Source organism: Simochromis diagramma, unplaced genomic scaffold (assembly GCF_900408965.1).
Source record: "Simochromis diagramma unplaced genomic scaffold, fSimDia1.1 OVJJ01000344.1, whole genome shotgun sequence".
NCBI classification, from domain to species: Eukaryota; Metazoa; Chordata; class Actinopteri; order Cichliformes; family Cichlidae; genus Simochromis; species Simochromis diagramma.
Genome location: NW_024387375.1, coordinates 3,481,035 through 3,505,087, shown reverse-complemented (window position 1 = coordinate 3,505,087; position 24,053 = coordinate 3,481,035). Strand labels below are relative to the sequence as shown.

The window sequence follows — 24,053 nt, the reverse complement described above, 5'->3', positions numbered from 1 at the left end:
TTGAACGTTAAGGACATCTGCACTGCCAGCTGATGTGACGCTTGGTTTTTCCACATGACTCAATGGCAAACACAGAACAGACAGTGTCAACTTCAACTTGTGGGTCTGGTGAACCACCGATGTAACTGACTCAAGCAAGTACTTATCCACACAACTGTCATTTGCAAAGTGATCTACAAACCCAAACATTACGGCTCACAGGTGGATTACCCCATTTCAGTGCATCTAGCAAAAGATTTTAACACCAAACAACCAACCCAGTGACATCAGGTTCTGTACTGATACAAGATGGTGCTACACATGATGTAAAATCATTATACACTTTATCTTAAACCACACTTCAAAGACATTGTTAAATCCACGACAGTTTCTTAGAGTAGGGTTCAATGGTGTAAATTTTCCTTAGCATGTCATGTAAACTTCAGAATGAAATTACTATCAGACTGATGACAGATCTTAATATCACAGCTATGCATCACAGATGTGAAAGTGGAAGTGAATGGATGACTGTAACTTACTCTAAGAGTACTGTATAAACGTACTCTATAAAAGTATGTATTGGAAAAATATTTTTTCTACATATTCATTTGTAAGGAATTGTGATTTACATTGTTAATTCATATTTAAATGAACCTGTGTATATCCTTATTTTACAGATATGAACCTACATTAAATGTGCATGTGAGGGCTCTGTGCATGTGAGGGCGCTGCTCTTGTGGCGACCTGCAGCAGGTGTTTATTGGCGTTTTCTTTCTCTTTTTCTCTTTCTCTTTTTCTTTTTGTTTTTAACTTTGTTTTAACTCTGTTCTTAATCGTGGTTTTAACTTTTTGCCGAGATGGAGATCTTCTACACCTTAGTTTTATTGTTGTTGGCGATATTCACCTGGAGTCATTCACTCTCACTGACAATCACTTATACACGCGAGGAACTACTTGGATTACGGTGGTCCTGTTTGTCTATGTACGACTCTTCTAATGCTCGGACAGATGTGATTCTTGGTGAGGATTTATTTTCCCGGTCAAAGACTCATTTTGGAAAGCCCCGCCGCTTGAGAAAACGCGGAAAGAAAGGCGGCGTGCGTCAGCGTGTAAGAAAACTTCGGAGGAAGAATCGTGTTCCTCTGCCTTCTATGATTCTGGCCAATGTCCAACCTCTTAGGAACAAAACGGATGAATTACAAGGAAATGTGCTTCATCTACGGGAATACAGGGAGGCTTGTCTGATGGCGCGCACCGAGACATGGCTGACCGATATGGACAGTGACACTTCACTGTGAATCAGCGGCTTGTCAGACCCCTGTCTGATTGGATCGGAACTGTGGAGTAACACGCAAATCTCACGGAGGAGGGGTTTGTTTGTATATCAACCAGGGCTGGTGTAATAATTTTACTGTGCGGGAGCGGTTGTGTCTTCCTGACATCGAGCTCCTTTCAGTATCTGTCAGGCCTTTTTACTTACCGAGGGAGTTCCCTCAAATTTTTGTCACTGTTGTTTACATTCATCCTGAGGCTGACGTTAAAGTTGCTGCCGATGCCATTTTTAAAGTGGTACACAATCTGCAGACTCTCTCACCGGATGCTCCTAATTTTATTCTTGGTGATTTTAACAATTGTAATCTTAAGAAATCACTGAACAATTTCTTTCAATATGTCACTTGTCCTACAAGGAATAACAAAATGCTGGATTTGTGTTATGGACCAATTAAGGGGGCATATAAGTCTGTGGCTGGACCTGCGCTAGATTCTTCGGATCACAATGTTATTCACCTCCTCCCTGCTTACAGATTTGTGATTAGGAGGGAGAAGGCCTGTGTGAACCGGACTAATGTCTGGACAAAAGACAGTTGTGTTGCCCTTCAGGGGTGTTTTGATTGCACTGACTGGTCCTTGTTTCAAGAGAGCACTTCTGATTTGGATGAACTCACTGATGTGGTGTGTAGCTACATCTCTTTTTGCAAAGACTCTGTGGTTCCAGTCAGAGAATTTAAGACTTTCCCTAATAACAAACCGTGGCTCTCTAAAGATACTAAGGATCTGATTCTTAAAAGGAAAATTGCTTTTAACGAGGGAGACATTCCCACTATGAGAACATTGAGGAAGGAGGTGAGGGCTGCAATAAAGATTGCCAAGATGTGGTACAGAAATAAGATTGAGGCAGAACTCAGCAGTAACAACCTCAAAAGATCTTGGCTTGGTATGAAAACAATGGCAGGGCTACACACGAAAGGTAAAAGTAGCATTACCTTAGAGGGGTTTACCTCTGACAAACATCTGGCAGACAGTCTTAACAGTTTTTACCTTCGTTTTGAGAACTATGACTGTTCTAGGCAGACCAACACACTGAGGGAAAAGACTATCACTCCCCCATCTATTTGTATTGATGAAAGGGGGGTAGCTAATCTCCTTAGACACACCAAAAGCAAGAGTCCTGAACCTGACAACATCTGTGGACAGGTACTGAGAACTTGTGCTGATCAGCTGAGTGGGATTTTTCACTATATCTTCTCACTTTCTTTAGAGCTACAGACAGTACCTAAGATTTGGAAACATGCTATTATTGTTCCTGTTGATAAGGGCAGTTCTCCTAAGGCACTGAATGATTTTAGGCCTGTGGCTCTGACTTCTTTAGTGATGAAGACATTTGAGAAGATAATTAAGAAGGAGATTTTAATGCAGGTTGAACACCATCTTGACCCCTTCCAGTTCGCCTATAGAGCAGGGAGAGGTGTGGAGGACGCTGTTGTAACACTCCTGCATCTCTTGTATAAGCATCTTGAGGCCCCCCACACCCATGCAAGATTATTATTTGCTGACTTTTCATCTGAATTTAATACAATTCAACCCCTCTTACTCGCTGACAGGCTTTACAATCATTTCAAGCTTGACACTAGTCTGGTCGGCTGGGTGACAGATTTTCTGATCAATAGGTCACAATGTGTGAGGGTGAATCATGTATTTTCTGATGTGCTTTCCTCCTCTACTGGATCACCCCAGGGTTGTTGCCTCTCTCCCCTTCTGTTCATTCTGTACACGGATGAGTGTTGCAGCAATTTCACAAACAGACACATCCTGAAGTTTGCTGACGACACAGTAATCGTCAGTCTCCTAGTGGGGGATGAGTCAGGCCATGGACAGGTTGTAGATGATTTTGTGAATTGGTGTGATGAGTCCTTCCTTTCGCTTAATGTGTCAAAAACTAAAGACATGATTATTGATTTTAGGAAGTCCTCTTATAGCTCATCACCCACTATCATTAAAACTGCCAATATTGGGATCATTGAGAGTTATAAATATCTAGGTGTGGTACTTGACCATAAACTGTGTTTTGAATCTCATGCTGATGCCACTACTAAAAAAGTTCAACAAAGACTGTTCTTTTTAAGGAAAATGAGATCTTTTAATGTCTCATCTGAGATGTTGTCCTTGTTTTATAGAAGTTTTATCGAATCTGTGATGTGTTTTTGTATTGCTGCCTGGTTTGGTAACCTGACGGTGAAGAATAAGAATCGGTTGGGACTTCTGGTAAAAACTGCTAGCAAAATTTCAGGGCGCTGGCAAGATGGACTTTTGGCCATTTACAATAGAAATGTGCTTAGAAAGGCTCATTCTATTATTAATTGTGTGAACCATCCACTTCACAGTGAGTTTGAGTTGTTGCCTTCCGGCCGCCGTTTTAGAGTACCTCCGAGGAGGACTAAAAGATTCCAGGTCTCTTTTATCCCTACTGCGTCTTGTCTCCTTAATGGCAAATAATTGTCCTTGAACTTTCTATCATTATTATTGTTATTAGTATTTTATAGTATTGTTCTGTTTATTTTTATCCTCCTGCTGCTAAACTAATTTCCCCTTGTGGGACAATAAAGAAATTGAATTGAATAAATGGCAAAGTTGGGCATGTCCCTCATTTTGCTGAAACTGGGAATGAACTCTCTCTATTCAGTTATTTCTTATGCTGCACCAAAAGGTATAAATACCAGAATAACTATTTCATCTTCATTACAGTACTCTAATGCCACTAACTGGTTTAGCTCAAGAAATGACATCAACACAGAGATGGCCAGAAAAGGGATGGGCACTTCTGCAACTGCTGTTAGTGGCATCTGCCTCTTCTGCTGAGGAGCCAGTGTGCAGGCGTAGAGGAGATCCTGAGAACCCACTGCTATCTAAGAATGGAGATATTATACTGGGTGGGGTGTTCTCTTTTCACGCAAGCTGGAAAGACAGAAAAGATTCCTACATGATCAAACCTCTGGCACTACAATGTACCAGGTAAATGACACACAACAAATCCATTTACATTTAAGGAATCTGTTGGGAATCAAAAGAAGAGTAAAATGTATTTTGATTTTCTCAGTTGTTTAAAGTCCTTTTCATGAGAAATGCTTTTGTTTCTATTTAAACATTTATCCATAAATATTTGTGTCTGTTTTAAGGAACACAATGCAATGCAAATTATGCATAATTGTTTGTCTCAATTAAGTTTAAATTTCAGAGATTTGCAGTTTGCCCAGGCTATGCTTTTTGCCATTGAGGAAATTAATAACAGCACAGACCTACTGCCAGGAATCTCTGTGGGCTATAAAATCTATGATGATTGTGGATCTGATGCCAGAAGTGCAGGAGTTACCCTGGCTTTAGCTAATGGTAATGAAATTGTGTCTGTACCGTCAAAGACACCGTGTACCAGACCTGCACATGTGCAGGCCATTATAGGAGCGACCTCTTCTTCTACAACCAGAGCAGTATCTACTGTCATCGGACCTTTTTTTATACCAGTGGTGGGTATTTTATATATTTAATCTTTTTTAAAAATCTTTGAATACTTTTAAAAATATTTTATTTTCTTAGATCAAAGCTTTGCCTGGTACATTTTATGTACCAGTACTGAGTGGAATTGTTATTTTTGTATTTTTACAGTAATACTGAATCTTTTATTTTTAACCGTTTCATTTTTTTTTTCATCATGTGTCTTTTTCATTTATAACTTTTTCATTTTTTATTCTAGATCAGCTACTTTGCCACATGTGCTTGTCTCAGTGACAAAACCAAGTACCCATCCTTCCTCAGAACAATACCCAGTGACTACTACCAGAGCAGAGCCCTGGCCCATTTGGTCAAGTATTTTGGATGGACTTGGGTTGGAGCTATCAGAACCAACAGTGATTATGGAAATAATGGCATGGCCACATTCACTGAAACTGCACAGCAGCTGGGCATCTGTCTGGAGTATTCAGTATCTTTCTTTAGAACAGATCCATCTGCCAAGATACAAAGGATAATTGACATTATAAAGGCTTCAACCTCCAAGGTGATTGTTACATTCCTTGCCCGTGCAGATTTTCATGTGCTGCTACGAGAGTTTTCATATTATAACTTGTCTGGGTATCAGTGGATAGGCAGTGAGACTTGGATATTTGATTCACGAACTGCAGAAATGGACACACATCACATACTGGATGGTGCAATAGGTCTTTCCATTCCTAAAGCACATGTCACTGGCCTGAGAGAGTTCGTACTGAATGAGAAGCCGCTGAATTCATCAAACAATGAACTGTTTACTGAGTTCTGGGAGACATTATTTAGTTGTAAGTTTAAGGAGTTGAAGTCATCATCAGACATTCAGAGAGAGTGTACTGGACATGAAGATATGACTGGAGTTCAAAATAGCTTCATTGACATGTCTCTCATGCCTCTCTTTAACAATGTCTACAAAGGAGTGTATGCAGTGGCCCATGCACTTCACAATATCCTCAGCTGTAATAAAACATGTAACAGAAATGTGCCGCTAGATCCATTCATGGTGAGCTTTTTAGTAATTTACATTACAATTTTCACATTAAGAATCATTATTAAAAAGATCTTTTAGTTAAAAATATTTACAAGAACTTCATTTTGCAGTTCTTCTGTATATTTTTCAGTCAGTAGGTGTGCAAAATCTTTTTCATGCAATGAATTGAGTCATAACATGTTTCTTAGGTTCTGCAACACATACGAAAGATCCATTTCACAACAAAGGAAGGAGATGAGGTTCACTTTGATGAGAATGGAGATCCAGCAGCAAAGTATGACATTATAAACTGGCAGTCAAGAGAAAACGGCGTTGTGGAGTTTGTAACAGTTGGTCTTTATAATCCATCATTAGTTCCAGAAAAACAGCTAAATCTGCAAAACAAGTCTTTAATTTGGGCAAGAAACTCAAAGCAGGTAAGCTATCGTACAATTTCATTGTTTTTATGTTTTTGTTCTGTTTTTCATTTTATACATATGTACATACTTTGTTTATTTTGGTTTTGATGCATCAAGATTAAGAGGGGCTTTTTTGACTGAGAACATCAAAGAGACATTTTTTTCTCAAAGTCTATACACATTTAAAATTTATTGATCATGCAGGTGCCTGTGTCAGTTTGCAGTGAGAAATGTCCCCCAGGAACACGTAAGGTTCTCCAGAAAGGAAGGCCTGTTTGCTGCTATGACTGTATAAGATGTGCAGAGGGAGAAATCAGCAACGTTACAGGTGTGGTTATATTTCATTTTAACTTTGGTGTGTTGCAAAGCAATGCTACATATGTAGGAAGGCCATACAAGAACTATTTAATCATTTTGATTAATGTTTTCATGCAGAGATAACCTCCATCTAGAATGCCTGATTAAAATATTTGAAAATATTTAACTCATTGCCACAGATTAGTATATCTCCTTGCACTTTCTATTACAGCTTGGTTATAAATTGATAACCACATAACATCAAAGTATTATCATTGTAGCAACATTGATTACAGTAAAGTAATATTATGCTGGAATTTATGTTATTGAATCATAAGGGCTCAAAAATTAGGTGTAATACTGCAGAAATACAGCTCAGTAATAGAGTGGTAATAGTAGGTTAACAGGGCAGTTTCCAAGTAATAACTGCTGAATTACTACTGAATTACTACCCTACTATTACCACTTTAGTACTGAGCTGTAATAAAACGTGCTACCTTATATACCAGCTAGTCCAACTTCGTGCTACCTCCTTCCCCTGTGGGTGGTCTATGCTTCAAGTTTGGGTCCTCTACAGGACGTGTGGGGCTTGAGAGTCCTGCGCAGTATCTTTGCTGTTCTTAGGACTGCGCTCTTCTGGACAGAGATCTCGGATGTTGTTCCTGGCATCTGCTGGAGCCACTCACTTAGCTTGGGAGTCACTGCACCTAGCACTCCGATTACCACTGGGACCACTGTTACCTTCACCCTCCACATCTTCTTGAGCTCTTCTCTGATACCTTGGTCCAGTTTCTCATGTTCCTTACAATGCAATACAATACAATTTTATTTATATAGCACATTTAAAACCAAAGGTAGACCAAAGTGCTTCACAATAATGCAATAAGTCATTGATATAAAACATTAACAAAGTACAAAACAAGCACCAGTACTAATACTAACAGACAGGAAGCACTAATTAAACCAGGAGTGTGGGCTAAATAAAATAGATATCGGGCCTCAGTTCAGAGATAGGGTCAATTCAAAATATAAAATATTATGTAGGAGAATCAGGAATAATGCAGTAAAAGGTTAAAATAGATTAGATAAGAGCACTAGCTAGTGGGGAATGCAAAATTAAATAGGTACGTTTTCAACCATGTTTTGAAAGATTGAATAGAGTCCAAGGCACGAATAGTAACAGGAAGACTATTCCAGAGGCAGCTGAGACAAAAGCACGATCGCCCCTGGTCTTTAGGCAGGACCTAGGTTGGACCAGGAGTAGTTGACCAGATGATCTTAATGCTTGAGTATACAAGCTAAGAAGGTCGGCAAGATTGCTAGGAGCAACATTATTTAAATTTTAAAGGTAAGCAACAAGATTTTAAAATCAATACGATATTTGATGGGTAGCCAATGTAAGTCAGCAAGAACTGGAGCAATGGAAGCAAATTTTCGGGTTCAGGTTGGAGACGAGCCGCAGCATTTTGAACAAGCTGAAGTCTATGAAGGTGTACGGATTGAAGACCAAAGTAAAGGGAATTGCAGTAGTCTAATCTGGAAGTCACAAAAGCGTGGATAAGTTTTTCAAGATCGTTGCACAGTATAAAATGTTTGGCCTTAGCGATTTGGCGCAATTGATAAAAGCCAGATTTGACTACTGGGGACACTTGTTTATCGAGCTTAAATGAACTGTCCAGGAAAACACCTAGATTGCTTACAGTGTCAGAGAGGAAGATGGCAAGGGGCCCAAATAGAAAGGCTAACTGGTCCCGAGGGATATGACTATCAAACACCACAATCTCAGTTTTCCTTTCATTCAAAATAAGAAAATTGGCTGACAGCCAATCTTTGACCTCTTTCATGCAATCTAACAAGCAGTCCAGTGAAAATGACAAATCATCAGTCAATTGAAAATAAATTTGAATGTCGTCAGCATAACAGTGGTAAGCGATTTTATATCAAAAATAGAGTCTAGAGATAGCAGGTACAAAGAAAACAACAAAGAGCCCAGCACAGACCCCTGGGGCACACCACAACAAAGAGGAGCCATGGTGGATGAATAACATCCCATCTTCACAGAAAAAGACCTTAAACCAGTTAAGGGCAGAACCCTTAATGCCTAAAGCATATTCTAGCTTCTTTAAAAGAATATTATGGTCCACCATGTCAAAAGCTAAAGACAAGTCCAATAAAATTAAAATAGCAGGGCAACCTGAGTCAGTAATTAAAAGAAGATTGTAGAAGACCCTCAGCAGAGCTGTTTCAGTACTGCAGCGTAGTTTAAAACCAGACTGAAATTTGTCACTAATATTTGTGTTTAAGTAGGCCTGTAGTTGCAAAAAGACAATTTTCTCTAATACTTTAAATAAGAACGGGAGTTTGGAGATCGATCTATAGTTTGCAAGCTCATTGTGGTCAAGGCTGGGGGGTTTTTTTAGAACAGGTTGCACTATTGTGTGTTTAAAAGCAGTTGGGAGACAGCCCACCAGTACTGATAGGTCCATCAAAGATAGAATGTAAGGCCCCATTACATCAAAACCTACCTTAATAATGCAGGAGGGGAGAATGTCATGTACAGAATTTGAACTTCTCAGCTGTTCAATTAATCTCTTGAGGGTGGAGAGTGGGATTGGCTCAAACTGATAAAAAGTCGACAGACATCTTGAAGTAGGAAGAGGATTCACCACAGAAGGGTGTAAAAGTGAGGCCCTTAACAATACAATATTTCTTGTAAAATTATTTAAAAATTGCTCACAGAGAGCTGGGGAGGCCAAATCCAACATTCCAGGACAAGGATCGATCACAGAGTTAAAGATCTTGAACAGGATTCGGGGGTTATGGCTATTAGTTATAATAATATCCGACAGGAAAAATGCTTTAGCTGTCTTAACAGAGTCCTGGTATATAGAACGATTCCTACGTAGAGTGTCAAGGGATACTTGAAGATTGTCTTTTTTACAATTCCTCTCAGATGGACGAAAGACACGTCGTAAGGCTTGTATAGAGTCATTTAACCAAGGTTAAGATGAAGATCTGGGACTTTTCAACTTTACTGGGGCCACTGTGTCCAGAATAGAGGAGCAGGTGACAACAGAATTAACAACATCATCAACCAAGGGGGGTGTATAACATGTAGTGCTATCAGGACGCTATGTCTATAACTACAGCTGTCTTCTTCTGCTTGTCTACCACTACAATGTCAGGTTGGTTAGCCATCTCCATTTTGTCCGTCTGTATGTGAAAGCCCCACAGAATCTTAACTCGGTCATTCTCGAGGGGGTTTCTCCCAATTTGACCTTGGGACTTGCAGGCCATACTCGACACAGATGTTTCTGTTCTATTATTTGCCAGCCCACTCTGGTACTGCGTTCCACGTATGCATCTGCCAGCTAGCAACATTGCATTCATGCTGTTCACATGTGCTGGATTGTTTTCAGAAACATCTTTACAACTTGCACCTGGGGTCTTGCCTGCGTGTGATAAGACCCCAGCCTCTATGGATCTTGTGCTCAGAGCTTGTTTCATCTGCTGACATGATTAGTGCCCTCTGTACTGTCTTTCCAGTCCAGCTTTTTTCCAGGGCACTATGTAGGATTTCTGGATGTCAGCCATTTCCTATGTCTTGCCCCATCATACATACCGTGTAGGGGCCTACGATGGTTCCTCCTCTTCCTCCTCTTTCTTGGATATCTCTCTCTCTCTGTATGTATGTATGTATGTATGTATGTATGTATGTATGTATATATATATATATATATATATATATATATATATATATATATATATATACTAATATATAACATACATAATATGCATACTCCTTTATAATGCTGGGGAAAAGAGTACCACATTCATATTCTCTGATGATCACAAAACACTGTAGCAGTCATTCAATAATAATGTTGTTTTTCAACTTCTAATTCTAAAGCACCAGTAGAATATATCATGGCAGAGGCATACACAACTGTACTGAGTAAATGTAACATCTGCTTCAATATTAATTTCCAGATTCAGTCACCTGTGTGAGATGTCTCCCTGAGTTTTGGTCAAATGAAAGAAGAGATGCCTGTATAAAGAAGGAAGTGGTGTTTCTATCATATGAAGACATTATGGGGGCACTGCTGACTGCAGCATCTGTATTTGGGGCATGTATGACAATAGGTGTGATACTCATTTTCTTCAAGTATAGGAAAACTCCTATTGTCAGGGCAAACAACTCTGAACTGAGCTTCCTGCTGCTCTTCTCCTTAATTCTGTGCTTCCTGTGTTCTCTGACCTTCATTGGTCAGCCCTCTGATTGGTCCTGCATGTTCCGCCATGTAGCATTTGGCATCACCTTTGTCCTCTGTATCTCTTGTCTTCTGGGAAAAACTATGGTTGTTTTAATGGCCTTCAGAGCTACACGTCCAGGCAGTAATGTTAAAAAATGGTTTGGGCAGACACAGCAGAGACTCTGTGTTACAGCATTTACTCTTATACAAGTTAACATATGTATCATTTGGTTAACAACTTCTCCTCCTTTTCCATTTAAGAATTTTAAGGAAATCAAAGACAAGATCACATTGGAGTGTGCCCTTGGCTCAGTTGTGGGCTTTTGGGCTGTGCTTGGTTATATAGGACTTCTGGCTATTTTATGTTTTATTTTTGCATTTTTAGCTCGAAAGCTACCCGATAATTTCAATGAGGCCAAGTTTATCACTTTCAGCATGCTGATATTCTGTGCAGTATGGATTACATTTGTCCCAGCATATGTCAGCTCCCCTGGGAAGTTCAGTGTTGCTGTAGAAATTTTTGCTATACTTGCTTCCAGTTTTGGACTGCTAATTTGCATCTTCATACCCAAATGTTATATAATCTTAATGAAACCTGAGAAGAATACAAAGAAATACATGATGGGGAAGAAGGCACCAAATTCACTCTGAAAAATGAATGCGGTAAAATGGGATTTTAATTTGATCATTTGTACATAATTAGTTGGTCACCATCCTGTCAGAATAGAAAGAAGCTGTCAGCAGGATACACTCCAATTGATACTGTCTTTATAGAAACTACTTCTCCTTTGTGATGCATTTTAATCACTTATTCAAACAAGAAACCATACCAAGTTAGTGATAGCTAAAGGTTATTGAGTCATTCACACATTCATCATGACATGCTTTTATATTGTTCTGTAAAACTCGGGAAGGTTTTGATTTGAATAATATGCAAATGAAGGTAAAATCAGTAAGAGTATCTATAATTCTCTATCTTGTTTGTTTTCATTTTCAAGAAGCCTCTATGTGTATCCATTGTTGAAATTTAGTGTGCAGCACAGTCTGAAAGATGACAATCGCTGGTTTGCGTTTTCCATGTACCGTATTTGTCACGGCTAGACGGTCCTCACCGGTCGCCTTGCCAATTTTTGTTGTGTTTGTGTGTACTTTGTGGTGCTCTCCTCTCCATCCTGTGCATGTGTGTTTGTATGCTGGAACGTGTACTTCCGGAAGCCGTGGCACGGAACGGCAGCTGACCCGGGGGGAGTATCCTGAGCTGGAATCGTCGCACCTGTGCTTAATCACTTCGCCGGCTACTACTAATCCGAAGCAGACCTATTTAACGGTGCGGTCGAGTCACAACCAACGCTGGAACGTTGAGCTAAACCGGGTAGCGTAGTCGCGATTAGCATACCTAGTTTGTGAAGGAGAGAGAAATTTTTCGTTACCGTGCGTGTGTTTTTCTCATCTGCCTCCAGGATCCAGGGATCGGAGGAGGAGCGGGCACAAGGAGTTGTTTTGGGTTGTCACTGCACTGTCACCACGGGGAGAAGCCACCGTATCACTGCACTGCCCTTTTTGGATTACAGACTCGAACTGTTGCCTTATTTTTTCACTGTGAATAAATTCACTGTCACTCTGCAAGGAGTCTCGCACCTGAGTCCTTTAACCCAATTCACCATGACAGAATTTTTCTGACTATAAGGCACACTGTCGATGAACGGGTCTGTTTTCATACGTAACGTGCACCAAATTATAAGGGGCATTAAGCAAAACAGTCAGATAGGTCAAACTTTACTCAAGTCATTCTTCTTGCTTCCTCCACTTCCGTACCATTGATTCATTAATGTTGAATTCTCTCGCAGCTGCTCTATTCCCATGTTATTACAGTATATTAATGACTAGCCTCATATTGTGGATGGATTATATGAGGTGTTCTCCTGACAGAAGTTTGGTCTGTTTACAGCATCCTGCCATGCGATTGCATTTGTCCCTCACCTTCGGAAGCCCTCACATTAATTTTTATCAAGTGGAAAAAAGTTAGCATTCATCATCCAGCTTAACTGTTCTAATGTTATGCTAACATAACTGTCTCGAAGTTGGACTAGCTGGTATATAATGATGTGCTAAGTGCTAGCGATCACTTAGCACATCATTATATACCAGCTAGTCCAACTTCATTAACCCTACAAACTTCACTGCTGTTTATTTTTCTGTCTTCATTTATGTTGGAAGTCATAGCAGCGCTGTATGTTTACATTTTTTCACAAATTTCAAAACATGATATATCATGTTTAGATGGAAACTAGCGAGCTAACTTCCTTCTAACTTCTAACTCTGGTAAGTTTAATTGTACTGCCTCTGCTATGGTTGGGCAGTCAGCTAAACTCCTTCCCCACATCAAGACTCTGATGACACGATTCCCGGTTCACAGGTTTATTGACACAGGGAAAGGTGAAACTGTAACAAACAGTACAAGGCATAATCACTGTACTTATTCACCATGTACATATATAATGATGAAAATATATTAACCCAGTTTTTTTTAATATGTCAACATGCAACGTTCATATGAATTACTTCCCTTTTTAACTCAAATACAAACATCAAATTATGATTTTAACAAGTCTTGCTATAATGAATGCCTCCAATTCGTTTGTCGTTCCCCTTTAACTAGCTCCATGAGCGATTGCTAGCGTAAACTGCATAAGATTGGTTTTATCATTAAACTTACAGAAAAATTAACTTACTTAAAAGAAAGTGGTCTATACATGCACATAAAATATAAAACAAGTCCATACATACCCACAATGCTACCAAAGGCATAGGATGTATGTGGATGCCACTGGATTTATCTGGCTAAGGCCACGATGCTGCACATGCCTTCTCCTTAATTCACAGACTTACTTCCTGTTTTCCAACGACATCATGTCCTATTACCGACTACATGTTTTAAGGTGGCACCAGAGAGTTACAATTGCATATTTAAACATTTACCAAATCCAAGAAAACAGTCTACCTTAAAAACTTTTGATATCAGAACATTAATAAATTCTGTTTTCATGGATGCCTGGCTGTTAATCTTAATTGTTACACCTGGTAAAGCAGCAACACTGATCATTTGATTAAAGATGAAAGAATTTAGACAGTTTTTAACTCTCAGTGATGCCACATTGTTCGTTTGACTTTGGGACCTGAAGCGCAGTTTGGACGCGGATTACTCCGCGATGTTCGTGACTATAGTAGCCGTAATGCTCAGACAATCCATCAAGCGGTGCGCCTTTGTAGCTTATCAAAGTCGTACTAAAACATTTTTTGACAGATCTTTGAGCGCCGTCTACCACATAAAATCTGTGCAAGGTCAGTAAGCGCAACCAGAATTCATACATAATGCGCACTGGATTATAAGGCGCACTGTTGATTTTTAGGAGAAGGATTTTAAGCGCGCCTCGTAGTCCGAAAAATATGGTATGCGTTTCATGCATGATTCTCAAAGATGGGCTAGACACAGATACAGAGCAAATGAAATCAGGAAAGTTTACCTTTATTCTCTTAATATATTGGTAACAGCAATAACAGTCAAGCTCTTCTTTCGTATAGAATTACAACAAAATATAATATATGGTATTTTAGAACATGAGTTTTTAGTGTAAACAAAAATTACAGTTAATAAAAAAAAAATCTGTTGGTGTTGAATGTCTAAAATACCTCTAAACTGCTGATCATGTACTCTTGCCTTTGTGCTGTGTTTGCTCTTCACCTCACATCTGGTACATTGTTGCTGATGCTGAATGGAATCTGTCATCTAAGTAGAACCAGTGGTTCACTGGACCAACAGGCTAAAGCCAGATTTGATTTCTCTTCGCTGGGTCAGTATACAGAACAAGCTGGCAGAGCAGATGCCCGTTGGATGCAATCAGCAATATTTTATGTGATAAAATGCAGCTCATCCAAACAACATAACTGGTCATTTTACAAAGTTACCAGAAAGTATTGAGTAACATAACAAATAACTTTAGGCTAAGAGTATGTAACATACTGTTTTACTTAAATGTAACACATAATGTGTAATACATTATTGTTCTTGAGTACTGACCCCCACACTGGTTGCAAACCAGTGTAAACTGGTTGGAAGTGCTTGGTACTCATTGAAAAAGGATATTGCACTGCCAGCTGATTGCAACGCTTGGTTTTTCCACATCATGACTCAACAACACAGAGGGGACAGTGTCAGCTTCAACTTGTGGGTCTGGTGAACCACCGATGCAACTGACTCAAGCAAGTACTTATCCACACAACTGTCATTTGCAAAGTGATCTACAAACCCAAACATTAGGGCCCACAGGTGGATTACCCCATTTCAGTGCATCTAGCAAAAGATGTAACACCAAACAATCAGGTTCTGTACTGATACAAGATGGCGCTACACATGATGTAAAATCATTATACACTTTTTCTTAAACCACACTTCAAAGACATTGTTAAATCCATGACAGTTTCTGAGAGGAGGGTTCAATGGTGTAAATTTTCTTCAGCATGTCATGTAAACTTCAGAATGAAATTAGTATCAGACTGATGACAGATCTTAATATCACAGCTATGCATCACAGATGTGAAAGTGGAAGTGAATGGATGACTGTAACTTGTTTCATAAAACTCTAAGAGTGCTGTAAAAATATACTCCATAAAAGTACTGTTTTGGAAAAAAAAAAATAAAATTTTCTACATATTCATTTGTAATGAATTGTGATTTGCATTGTTAATTCATATTTAAATGAACCTGTGTATATCCTTAGTTTACAGATATGAACCTACATTAAATGGCAAAGTTGGGCGTGTCCCTCATTTTGCTGAATTTGTACATCTACTGGGAATGAACTGTCTCTATTCAATTTTTATTTATGCTGCACCAAAAGGTATAAATACCAGTCTAAGTATTTCATCGTCATTACAGTACTTTAATGCTACTAAGGGTTTAGCTCAAGAAATGACATCAACACAAAGATGGCCAGAAAAGGGATGGGCACTTCTGCAACTGCTGTTAGTGGCATCTGCCTCTTATGCTGAGGAGCCAGTGTGCAGGCGTAGAGGAGATCCTGAGAACCTGCTGCTATCTAAAGAATGGAGAAATTATATTGGGTGGGGTGTTTTCTTTCCACACAGGCTGGAAAGACAGAAAAGATACCTACATGATCAAACCTCTGCCACTACAATGTACCAGGTAAATGACAAGATACAAATCCATTTACATTTACGGAATCTGTTGGGAATCAAAAGAAGAATAAAATTTATTTTGATGTTTTCAGTCGTTTAAATTCCATTCATTAGTGTTTTTTCTAATTTTTCTATGTAACTTTTCACTGTCCACTTTCTGCTACTACAATACAAATTTCCCATGTGTGGGACTAATAAATGTTATCTTATCGTATCGTATCTTATCTTAAATGTTTTCATGAGAAATGCTTTTGTTTCTATTTAAACATTTATCCATAAATATTTGTGTCTGTTTTAAGGAACACAATGCAATGCAAATTATTCATAATTGTTTGTCTCAATTAAGTTTAAATTTCAGAGATTTGCAGTTTGCCCAGGCTATGCTTTTTGCCATTGAGGAAATTAATAATAGTGCAGACCTACTGCCAGGAATCTCTGTGGGCTATAAAATCTATGACATTTGTGGACCTGATACCAGAAGCATTGGAGCTACACTGGCTTTAGCTAATGGTAATGAAATTGTGTCTGTACCGTCAAAGATACCGTGTACCAGACCTGCACATGTGCAGGCCATTATAGGAGCGACCTCTTCTTCTAAAAGCATAGCAGTAGCTACTGTCATCGGACCCTTTTTTATACCAGTGGTGGGTATTTTACATATCTATTTTTTTTTTTTAAATCTTTGAATACTTTTAAAAATATTTTATTTTCTTAGATCAAAGCTTTGCCTGGTACATTTTATGTACCAGTACTGAGTAGAATTGCTATTTTTGTATCTATGCATATGCATCACAGCTGTTAAAAAAAAAAAATTCAAATATTTTATTTTTAACAGCTTCATTTTTTTCATCATGTGTCTTTTTCATTTATAAGTTTTTCATTTTTTTATTCTAGATCAGCTACTTTGCTACATGTGCTTGTCTCAGTGACAAAACCAAGTACCCATCCTTCCTCAGAACAATACCCAGTGACTACTACCAGAGCAGAGCCCTGGCCCATTTGGTCAAGTATTTTGGATGGACTTGGGTTGGAGCTATCAGATCCAATGATGATTATGGAAATAAAGGCATGGCCACATTCACTGAAACTGCACAGCAGCTGGGCATCTGTCTGGAGTATTCTGTATCTTTTTTTAGGACAGATCCATCTGCCAAGATACAAAGGATAATTGACATTATAAAGGCTTCAACCTCCAAGGTGATTGTTACATTCCTTACTCGTGCAGATTTTCATGTGCTGCTACCTGAGTTTTCATACCATAACTTGTCTGGGTATCAGTGGATAGGCAGTGAGACTTGGATATTTGATTCACGAACTGCAGAAATGGACACACATCACATACTGGATGGTGCAATAGGTCTTTCCATTCCTAAAGTACATGTCACTGGCCTGAGAGAGTTCATACTGAATGAGAAGCCACTGAATTCATCAAACAATGAACTGTTTATTGAGTTCTGGGAGACATTATTTAACTGTAGGTTTAGGCAGTCAGCGTCATCAGCAGACATTCAGAAAGAGTGTACTGGGCATGAAGATGTGACTGGAGTTCAAAATAGCTTCATTGACATGTCTCTCATGCCTCTCTTTAACAATGTCTACAAAGGAGTGTATGCAGTGGCCCATGCACTTCACAATATCCTCAGCTGTAATAAAACATGTAACAAAAATGTGCAGCTAGACCCATTCACGGTGAGCTTTTTACTAATTTACATTACAATTTTCACATTAAGATACATTATTAAAAAGATCTTTTAGTTAAAAATATTTACAAGAACTTCATTTTGCAGTTCTTCTGTATATTTTTCAGTCAATAGGTGTGCAAAATCTTTGTCACGCAATAAATTGAGTCATAACATATTTCTTAGGTTCTGCAACACATACGAAAGATCCATTTCACAACAAAGGAAGGAGATGAGGTTCACTTTGATGAGAATGGAGATCCAGCAGCAAAGTATGACATTATAAACTGGCAGTCAAGAGAAAACGGCGTTGTGGAGTTTGTAACAGTTGGTCTTTATAATCCATCTTTAGCTCCAGAAAAACAGCTAAATCTGCAAAACAAGTCTTTAATTTGGGCAAGAAACTCAAAGCAGGTAAGCTATCGTACAATTTCATTGTTTTCATGTTTTTGTTCTATTTTTTAATTTTATACATATGTACATACTTTGTTCATTTTGGTTTTAATGCTTCAACATTAAGAGTTTTATTTATTTGTTTTTTAACAAAGAACATCACAGAGACATTTTTTTTCTCAAAGTCTATAGACAGTTAAACGTTCTTGATCATGCAGGTGCCTGTGTCAGTTTGCAGTGAGAAATGTCCCCCAGGAACACGTAAGGTTCTCCAGAAAGGAAGGCCTGTTTGCTGCTATGACTGTATAAGATGTGCAGAAGGAGAGATCAGCAACGTTACAGGTGTGGTAATATTTCATTTAACTTTGGTGTGTTGCAAAGCAATGTTATATATGTAGGAAGGCCATATGAGAACTATTTAATCATTTTGATTAATGCTTTTATGCAGAGATAATCTCCATCTAGAATGCCTGATTAAAATATTTGAAAATATTTAACTCACTGCCTCAGGTTAGTCTGTATGCCTGCACATTCTATTACAGCTTGTTTATAAAGTGATAAGCTTTCAACATCAAAGTAATATCATGGTAGCAACAGTGGTTATAGTTAAGAAATATTAAACTAACATTAATGTTATTGGACTAGGGAAACAAAGCAGAAACAAATATGTAATAATGTGGTAATTTCTAAGTTATTACCACTCAATCACTTGTCAAAGAGTCTGTGTAATAAGCAGGAAGCAGCGCTGCAAAATGTAAAACTGCCCATTTTTGTTTAATAACAAATTAATAACCAAACTTAAAAAGTAGTGATGACCACCAGGAAACACCTTTGGCATTTTCTGCTTAATAAGCAGGAATTGAATTCCATGATCATTATAACTGAATGAAACAAGAACCAGGAAGTCTGTAATGAAGTGAAAACACTTAGGTAAAATACTAATAATTAAGCTTAAAAGAATAATACATATGAATACATTAGGTGTGCATAGAAGTGTAAAGGACCCTCTTTCACAGCATAGTTTATATATGGATGACAATGCATAGTATCGTAAAAATATTTCAGATAGGAAAGGAAGTGGAACTAATTTTTAAATTGTCCAGTACACAAAAATAAGATGCCATCTATTTTCTCCCGTTTGTCCAATATACTGTTATAATCCATTGTTTTGTGCAAGCATCGCTCCAAGAAGCAAGCCAAAAAGATGCACTACTTCTTCTTTGTTTTTATCCAGGGCTAAAATACAAATGACAGACTCCCAGTAGACAGCAGTCTGCCACCTACTGGCAGCCAGCTCTTTGTAGGCTGTTTCTATTTATGCTTATAACAGAAAAACTACCACAGGTGTTTCCAGGTAATCACAACGTTCTTACGTCTGCTTTAATAGTTGATTAATATGTTATTAAATAGAGAGGCAGATTTGCATTTTGCAGTTCTGTTTCCTGCTTATTACACAGAAACCACCAGTGGTAATTCAGTAGTTATTACTTGAAAACTGCATTTTTACCCTAATATTACCACTCTTTTACCGAGCTGTATTTCTACAGTATTACACTTAGTTTTTGGGCGCTTATTATGCATTAACATAAATGTCAGCATAATATTATTTTCCTGTTACAAATGTTGCTACCATAATATTACTTGGTTATTAAGTGGTTATTACTTTGGTAATAGCATGGTAATAACTTAACTAATAACAACTGCATTACTACATTGTTTCTGCCTTGTTACCCTACAATTACTATTTAAGTACTGAGCTATAATAAAACGTGCTACCTTAGAAAAGTATACATATATATTTCAACAAACTCCCTCTTGCCCCTGCGGGTGGTCTATCCTTCAAGTTCGGGTCCTTTGCCAGAGGTTTGGGAACTTGTGGGTCCTGTGCAGTATCTTTGCTGTTCCTAGGACTGCGCTCTTCTGGACAGAGATCTCGGATGTTGTTCCTGGTATCTGCTGGAGCCACTCACCTAGCTTGGGAGTCATTGCACCTAGCACTCCGATTACCACTGGGACCACTGTTACCTTCACCCTTCACGTCTTCTTGAGCTCTTTTCTGAGCCCTTGGTATTTCTCAAGCTTCTTGTGTTCCTTATTTCTGATGTTGCTGTCATTGGGAACCGCTATACCACCACTATGTCCGGTTGGTTAGCCATCTCCATTTTGTCCATCTGTATCTGAAAGCCTGTGACAAAGTGGGTGAGAACACCATTTGTCCATATTTTTAGTTAACATTCTTGTTTTGATTTAGCCATATCTCATATGTAGTCTGCAATAGGCAAACATCTACTATCCTGGGTTTGTTTATGTTTTGCACTTTTTACAGATTATGTAACATCTTGGTTTAACTCAATTCTGACAAGTTTGTTAAGTTAACATGTTATTTATTTCAACTGTTAATTGGTTTTGTTTGAACCCACCTTACCTACCTGTGTTCCAGGAACAAAAGGAGGAAATGTAGCTTAGTTTCCTGGTTAATCTGAGGTCACAGGAAGAGACCAGGTGAAGAAGGAGGAGACTCTTTGTAAATAAAGCTGATTTTTAGAGTGTTAGTAGAGAAATGGATTTGTTTTAATATGTATTGACTATGCTGCACAGCAAGAAGGTCAATTCTACCATCAAGCCGGGGTCATTCTGTGTGGAGTTTGCATGTTCTCCCCGTGGTACTCCGGCTTCCTCCCACCATCCAAAGACATGCAACTTGTGGGGATAGGTTAATAGGATAATCCAAATTGCCACTAGGTGTGAATGTGAGTGCGAATGGTTGTCTGTCCCTGTGTGTTGGCCCTGCGACAGACTGGCGACCTGTCCAGAGTGTACCCCGCCTCTCGCCCTATGACAGCTGGGATAGGCTCCAGCGCCCCCCGCGACCCTGAAAAGGATAAGCGGAAGCGAATGGATAGATGGATGTATTGACTATACCTTAGAGTTTTATTGCTAGGAAGAGTAGTAGTACAGGTTTGAGTATAGAAATGTTTGCCATACCTACCCTAATGGAATAGTCCAGGGGTGAATGGACTATTTAAGCAGATGAAAGCAGGTGTTCAGGAAGGAAGGACCAGGGCAGTGTAGCTGTGTGCAGTTTGACCTTAATTTCCGTTGATTTAAGTTTAGTTATGTTTATTTGAACTGAGTTAATTTTGGAGTTGAGTTTTTTATTTATTTTTGTAAATATTGGTTGGTCACAAAATGGTGAATAAATCACTTGCTACACTGGACAGCATCTGTCTCCTGCACTTCTTTGTCAAGTCCTACCAAAAAGCCACACAGGATCTTAACTCGATCATTCTCGAGGGGGTTTCTCCCAATTTGACCTTGGGACTTGCAGACCATACTCGGCACAGATGATTCTGTATATTATGCCAGCCACTTGGTTATTGCGTTCCATGTATGCCCTGCCAGCTAGCAACATGCATCCTGCAGTTATGTGCTGGATTGTCTCAGGGGCATCTTTACCCAGCTTGCTCCTGGGGTCTTGTCTGGTGTGACAGACCCCAGCTTCTATGGATCCTGTGCTCAGAGCTTGTTCCTCTGCTGTCATGATTAGTGCCTCTGTACTGTCTTTCAGCTTTTTCGAGGCACTGGTGGGATTTCTGGATGTCAGCCACTTCCTCTGTCTGCCAGCATACATACCGTGCAGGGGCCTGTCCTTCCATGATGGTTCCTCGTCTCCCTCCTCTTTCTTGGGTTTCTGCTGCCTGAGGTATTCACTGAGCACTCGGTCAGTTGGGGCCATCTTCCCAATGTATTCTTGGATGTTTGTTGTCTCATCCTGGACTGTGGTGCTGACACTCACCAGTCCCCGGCCCCCTTCCTTCCGCTTAGCGTACAGCCTCAGGGTGCTGGACTTGGGGTGAAACCCTCCATGCATGGTAAGGAGCTTTCTTGTCTTTATGTCAGTGGCTTCTATCTCCTTCTTTGGCCAGCCTATTACCCCAGCAGGGTACCTGATCACGGGCAGGGCGTAGGTGTTGATGGCCCGGATCTTGTTCTTACCATTCAGCTGACTCCTCAGGACTTGCCTGACCCTCTGCAGGTACTTGGTGGTTGCAGCTTTTCTAGCGGCCTCTTCATGGTTCCCATTCGCCTGCGAGATCCCCAGGTACTTGTAACTGTCCTCTATGTCTGCAATGTTGCCTTCTGGTAGTTCAATCCCCTCAGTTCTGATTACCTTCCCTCTCTTTGTTACCATCCGACTACACTTCTCCAGTCCGAACGACATTCCAATGTCATTGCTGTATAGCCTGGTAGTGTGGATCAGTGAATCGATGTCTCATTCACTCTTGGCATACAGCTTGATGTCATCCATGTACAGGAGGTGGCTGTACATGGATATGTATATATATATATATATATATATATATATATATACATATATATATATAAATAGATATAAATAGATATAGATATATAGATATAGATATTGTTAGGATAAAAGGGACATGTTTGATTTTCTAACAGGAGAATTATGTATCTTTCTGTCTGTGTACTCTCATGATTTTTTTTTTAAATTATATGCATATTCCTTTAAAATTCTACGGGAAAGTATACCACATTCATAATCTCTGATGAATGCTGTGTCAATCGTCACTTAATCACAAAACAGTGTAGCAGTCATTCAATAATAATGTTGTTTTTCAACTTCTAATTCTAAAGCACCAGTAGAATATATCATGGCAGAGGCATACACAACTGTACTGGGTAAAAGTAACGTCTGCTTTAATATTAATTTCCAGATTCAGTCACCTGTGTGAGATGTCTACCTGAGTTTTGGTCAAATGAAAAAAGAGATGCCTGTATAAAGAAGGAAGCAGTGTTTCTATCATATGAAGACATTATGGGAGCACTGCTCACTGCAGCATCTGTATTTGGGGCCCACATGACAATTGGTGTGATACTAATTTTCTTCAGGTACAGGAAAACTCCTATTGTCAGGGCAAACAACTCTGAACTGAGCTTCCTGCTGCTCTTCTCCTTAATTCTGTGTTTCCTGTGTTCTCTGACCTTCATTGGTCAGCCCTCTGATTGGTCCTGTATGCTCCGACATGTAGCATTTGGCATCACCTTTGTCCTCTGTATCTCTTGTCTTCTGGGAAAAACTATGGTTGTTTTAATGGCCTTCAGAGCTACACGTCCAGGTAGTAATGTTAAAAAATGGTTTGGGCAGACACAGCAGAGACTCTGTGTTACAGCATTTACTCTTATACAAATTAACATATGTATCATCTGGTTAACAACTTCTCCTCCTTTTCCATTTAAGAATTTTAAGGAAATCAAAGACAAGATCACATTGGAGTGTGCCCTTGGCTCAGTTGTGGGCTTTTGGGCTGTGCTTGGTTATATAGGACTTCTGGCTATTTTATGTTTTATTTTTGCATTTTTAGCTCGAAAGCTACCCGATAATTTCAACGAAGCCAAATTTATCACTTTCAGCATGCTGATATTCTGTGCAGTATGGATTACATTTGTCCCAGCATATGTCAGCTCCCCTGGGAAGTTCAGTGTTGCTGTAGAAATTTTTGCTATACTTGCTTCCAGTTTTGGACTGCTATTTTGCATCTTCATACCCAAATGTTATATAATCTTAATGAAACCAGAGAAGAATACAAAGAAATACATGATGGGGAAGAAGGCACCAAATTCACTCTGAAAAATGAATGCGGTAAAATGGGATTTTAATTTGATCATTTGTACATAATTAGTTGGTCACCATCCTGTCAGAATAGAAAGAAGCTGTCAGCAGGATACACTCCAATTGATACTGTCTTTATAGAAACTACATCTCCTTTTTTGATGCATTTTAATTACTTATTCAAACAAGAAAGATCTGCGAAAGCACTCCTTCCTGCAGCGAGGGTGTTTCAGTCTCTGACTAAAAGAGCTGCTCAGCCCACTCACATACTCATGCAGTGGGTGATGTGGGTTGTTCCTGATGGATGTCAGCTTTACTAACATCCCCCTCTCGCCAACCACCTCCACAGACTCCAGGGGACATCCCAGCACGGAGCCAGACCTCCACACCAGTTTGTCAATCCTGCTCCTGTCCCTG

At 39.2% G+C, this 24,053-nt stretch overlaps 2 protein-coding genes across 2 annotated transcripts; both read left to right on the top strand.

Annotated features, from left to right (window-relative positions):
* Window positions 1–4,260: 4,260 nt before the first annotated feature.
* LOC120719951 (extracellular calcium-sensing receptor-like) lies at window positions 4,261–11,530 on the top strand. The gene is made up of 5 exons (XM_040009512.1): window positions 4,261–4,269; window positions 5,006–5,812; window positions 5,977–6,204; window positions 6,391–6,514; window positions 10,474–11,530. The coding sequence occupies exons 1-5, from the start codon at window positions 4,261–4,263 to the stop codon at window positions 11,385–11,387; spliced, it is 2,082 nt and encodes a 693-aa protein (XP_039865446.1). The 3' UTR covers window positions 11,388–11,530.
* Window positions 11,531–15,892: 4,362 nt separating this feature from the next.
* On the top strand, window positions 15,893–23,828 carry LOC120720077 (extracellular calcium-sensing receptor-like). The gene is made up of 6 exons (XM_040009720.1): window positions 15,893–15,939; window positions 16,279–16,576; window positions 16,827–17,621; window positions 17,798–18,025; window positions 18,223–18,346; window positions 22,741–23,828. The coding sequence occupies exons 1-6, from the start codon at window positions 15,908–15,910 to the stop codon at window positions 23,652–23,654; spliced, it is 2,391 nt and encodes a 796-aa protein (XP_039865654.1). The 5' UTR covers window positions 15,893–15,907; the 3' UTR covers window positions 23,655–23,828.
* Window positions 23,829–24,053: the final 225 nt, after the last annotated feature.

Bases quoted from the DNA above. Each gene is read 5' to 3' on its own strand.
- LOC120719951 (XM_040009512.1), top strand. The intron at 6,205-6,390 runs GTAAGCTATCGT...TTGATCATGCAG, and splicing joins GGGCAAGAAACTCAAAGCAG to GTGCCTGTGTCAGTTTGCAG. The intron at 6,515-10,473 runs GTGTGGTTATAT...ATTAATTTCCAG, and splicing joins AGAAATCAGCAACGTTACAG to ATTCAGTCACCTGTGTGAGA.
- LOC120720077 (XM_040009720.1), top strand. From the start codon at position 15,908: ATGATCAAACCTCTGCCACTACAATGTACCAG. The intron at 17,622-17,797 runs GTGAGCTTTTTA...CATATTTCTTAG, and splicing joins TGCAGCTAGACCCATTCACG to GTTCTGCAACACATACGAAA. The intron at 18,026-18,222 runs GTAAGCTATCGT...TTGATCATGCAG, and splicing joins GGGCAAGAAACTCAAAGCAG to GTGCCTGTGTCAGTTTGCAG.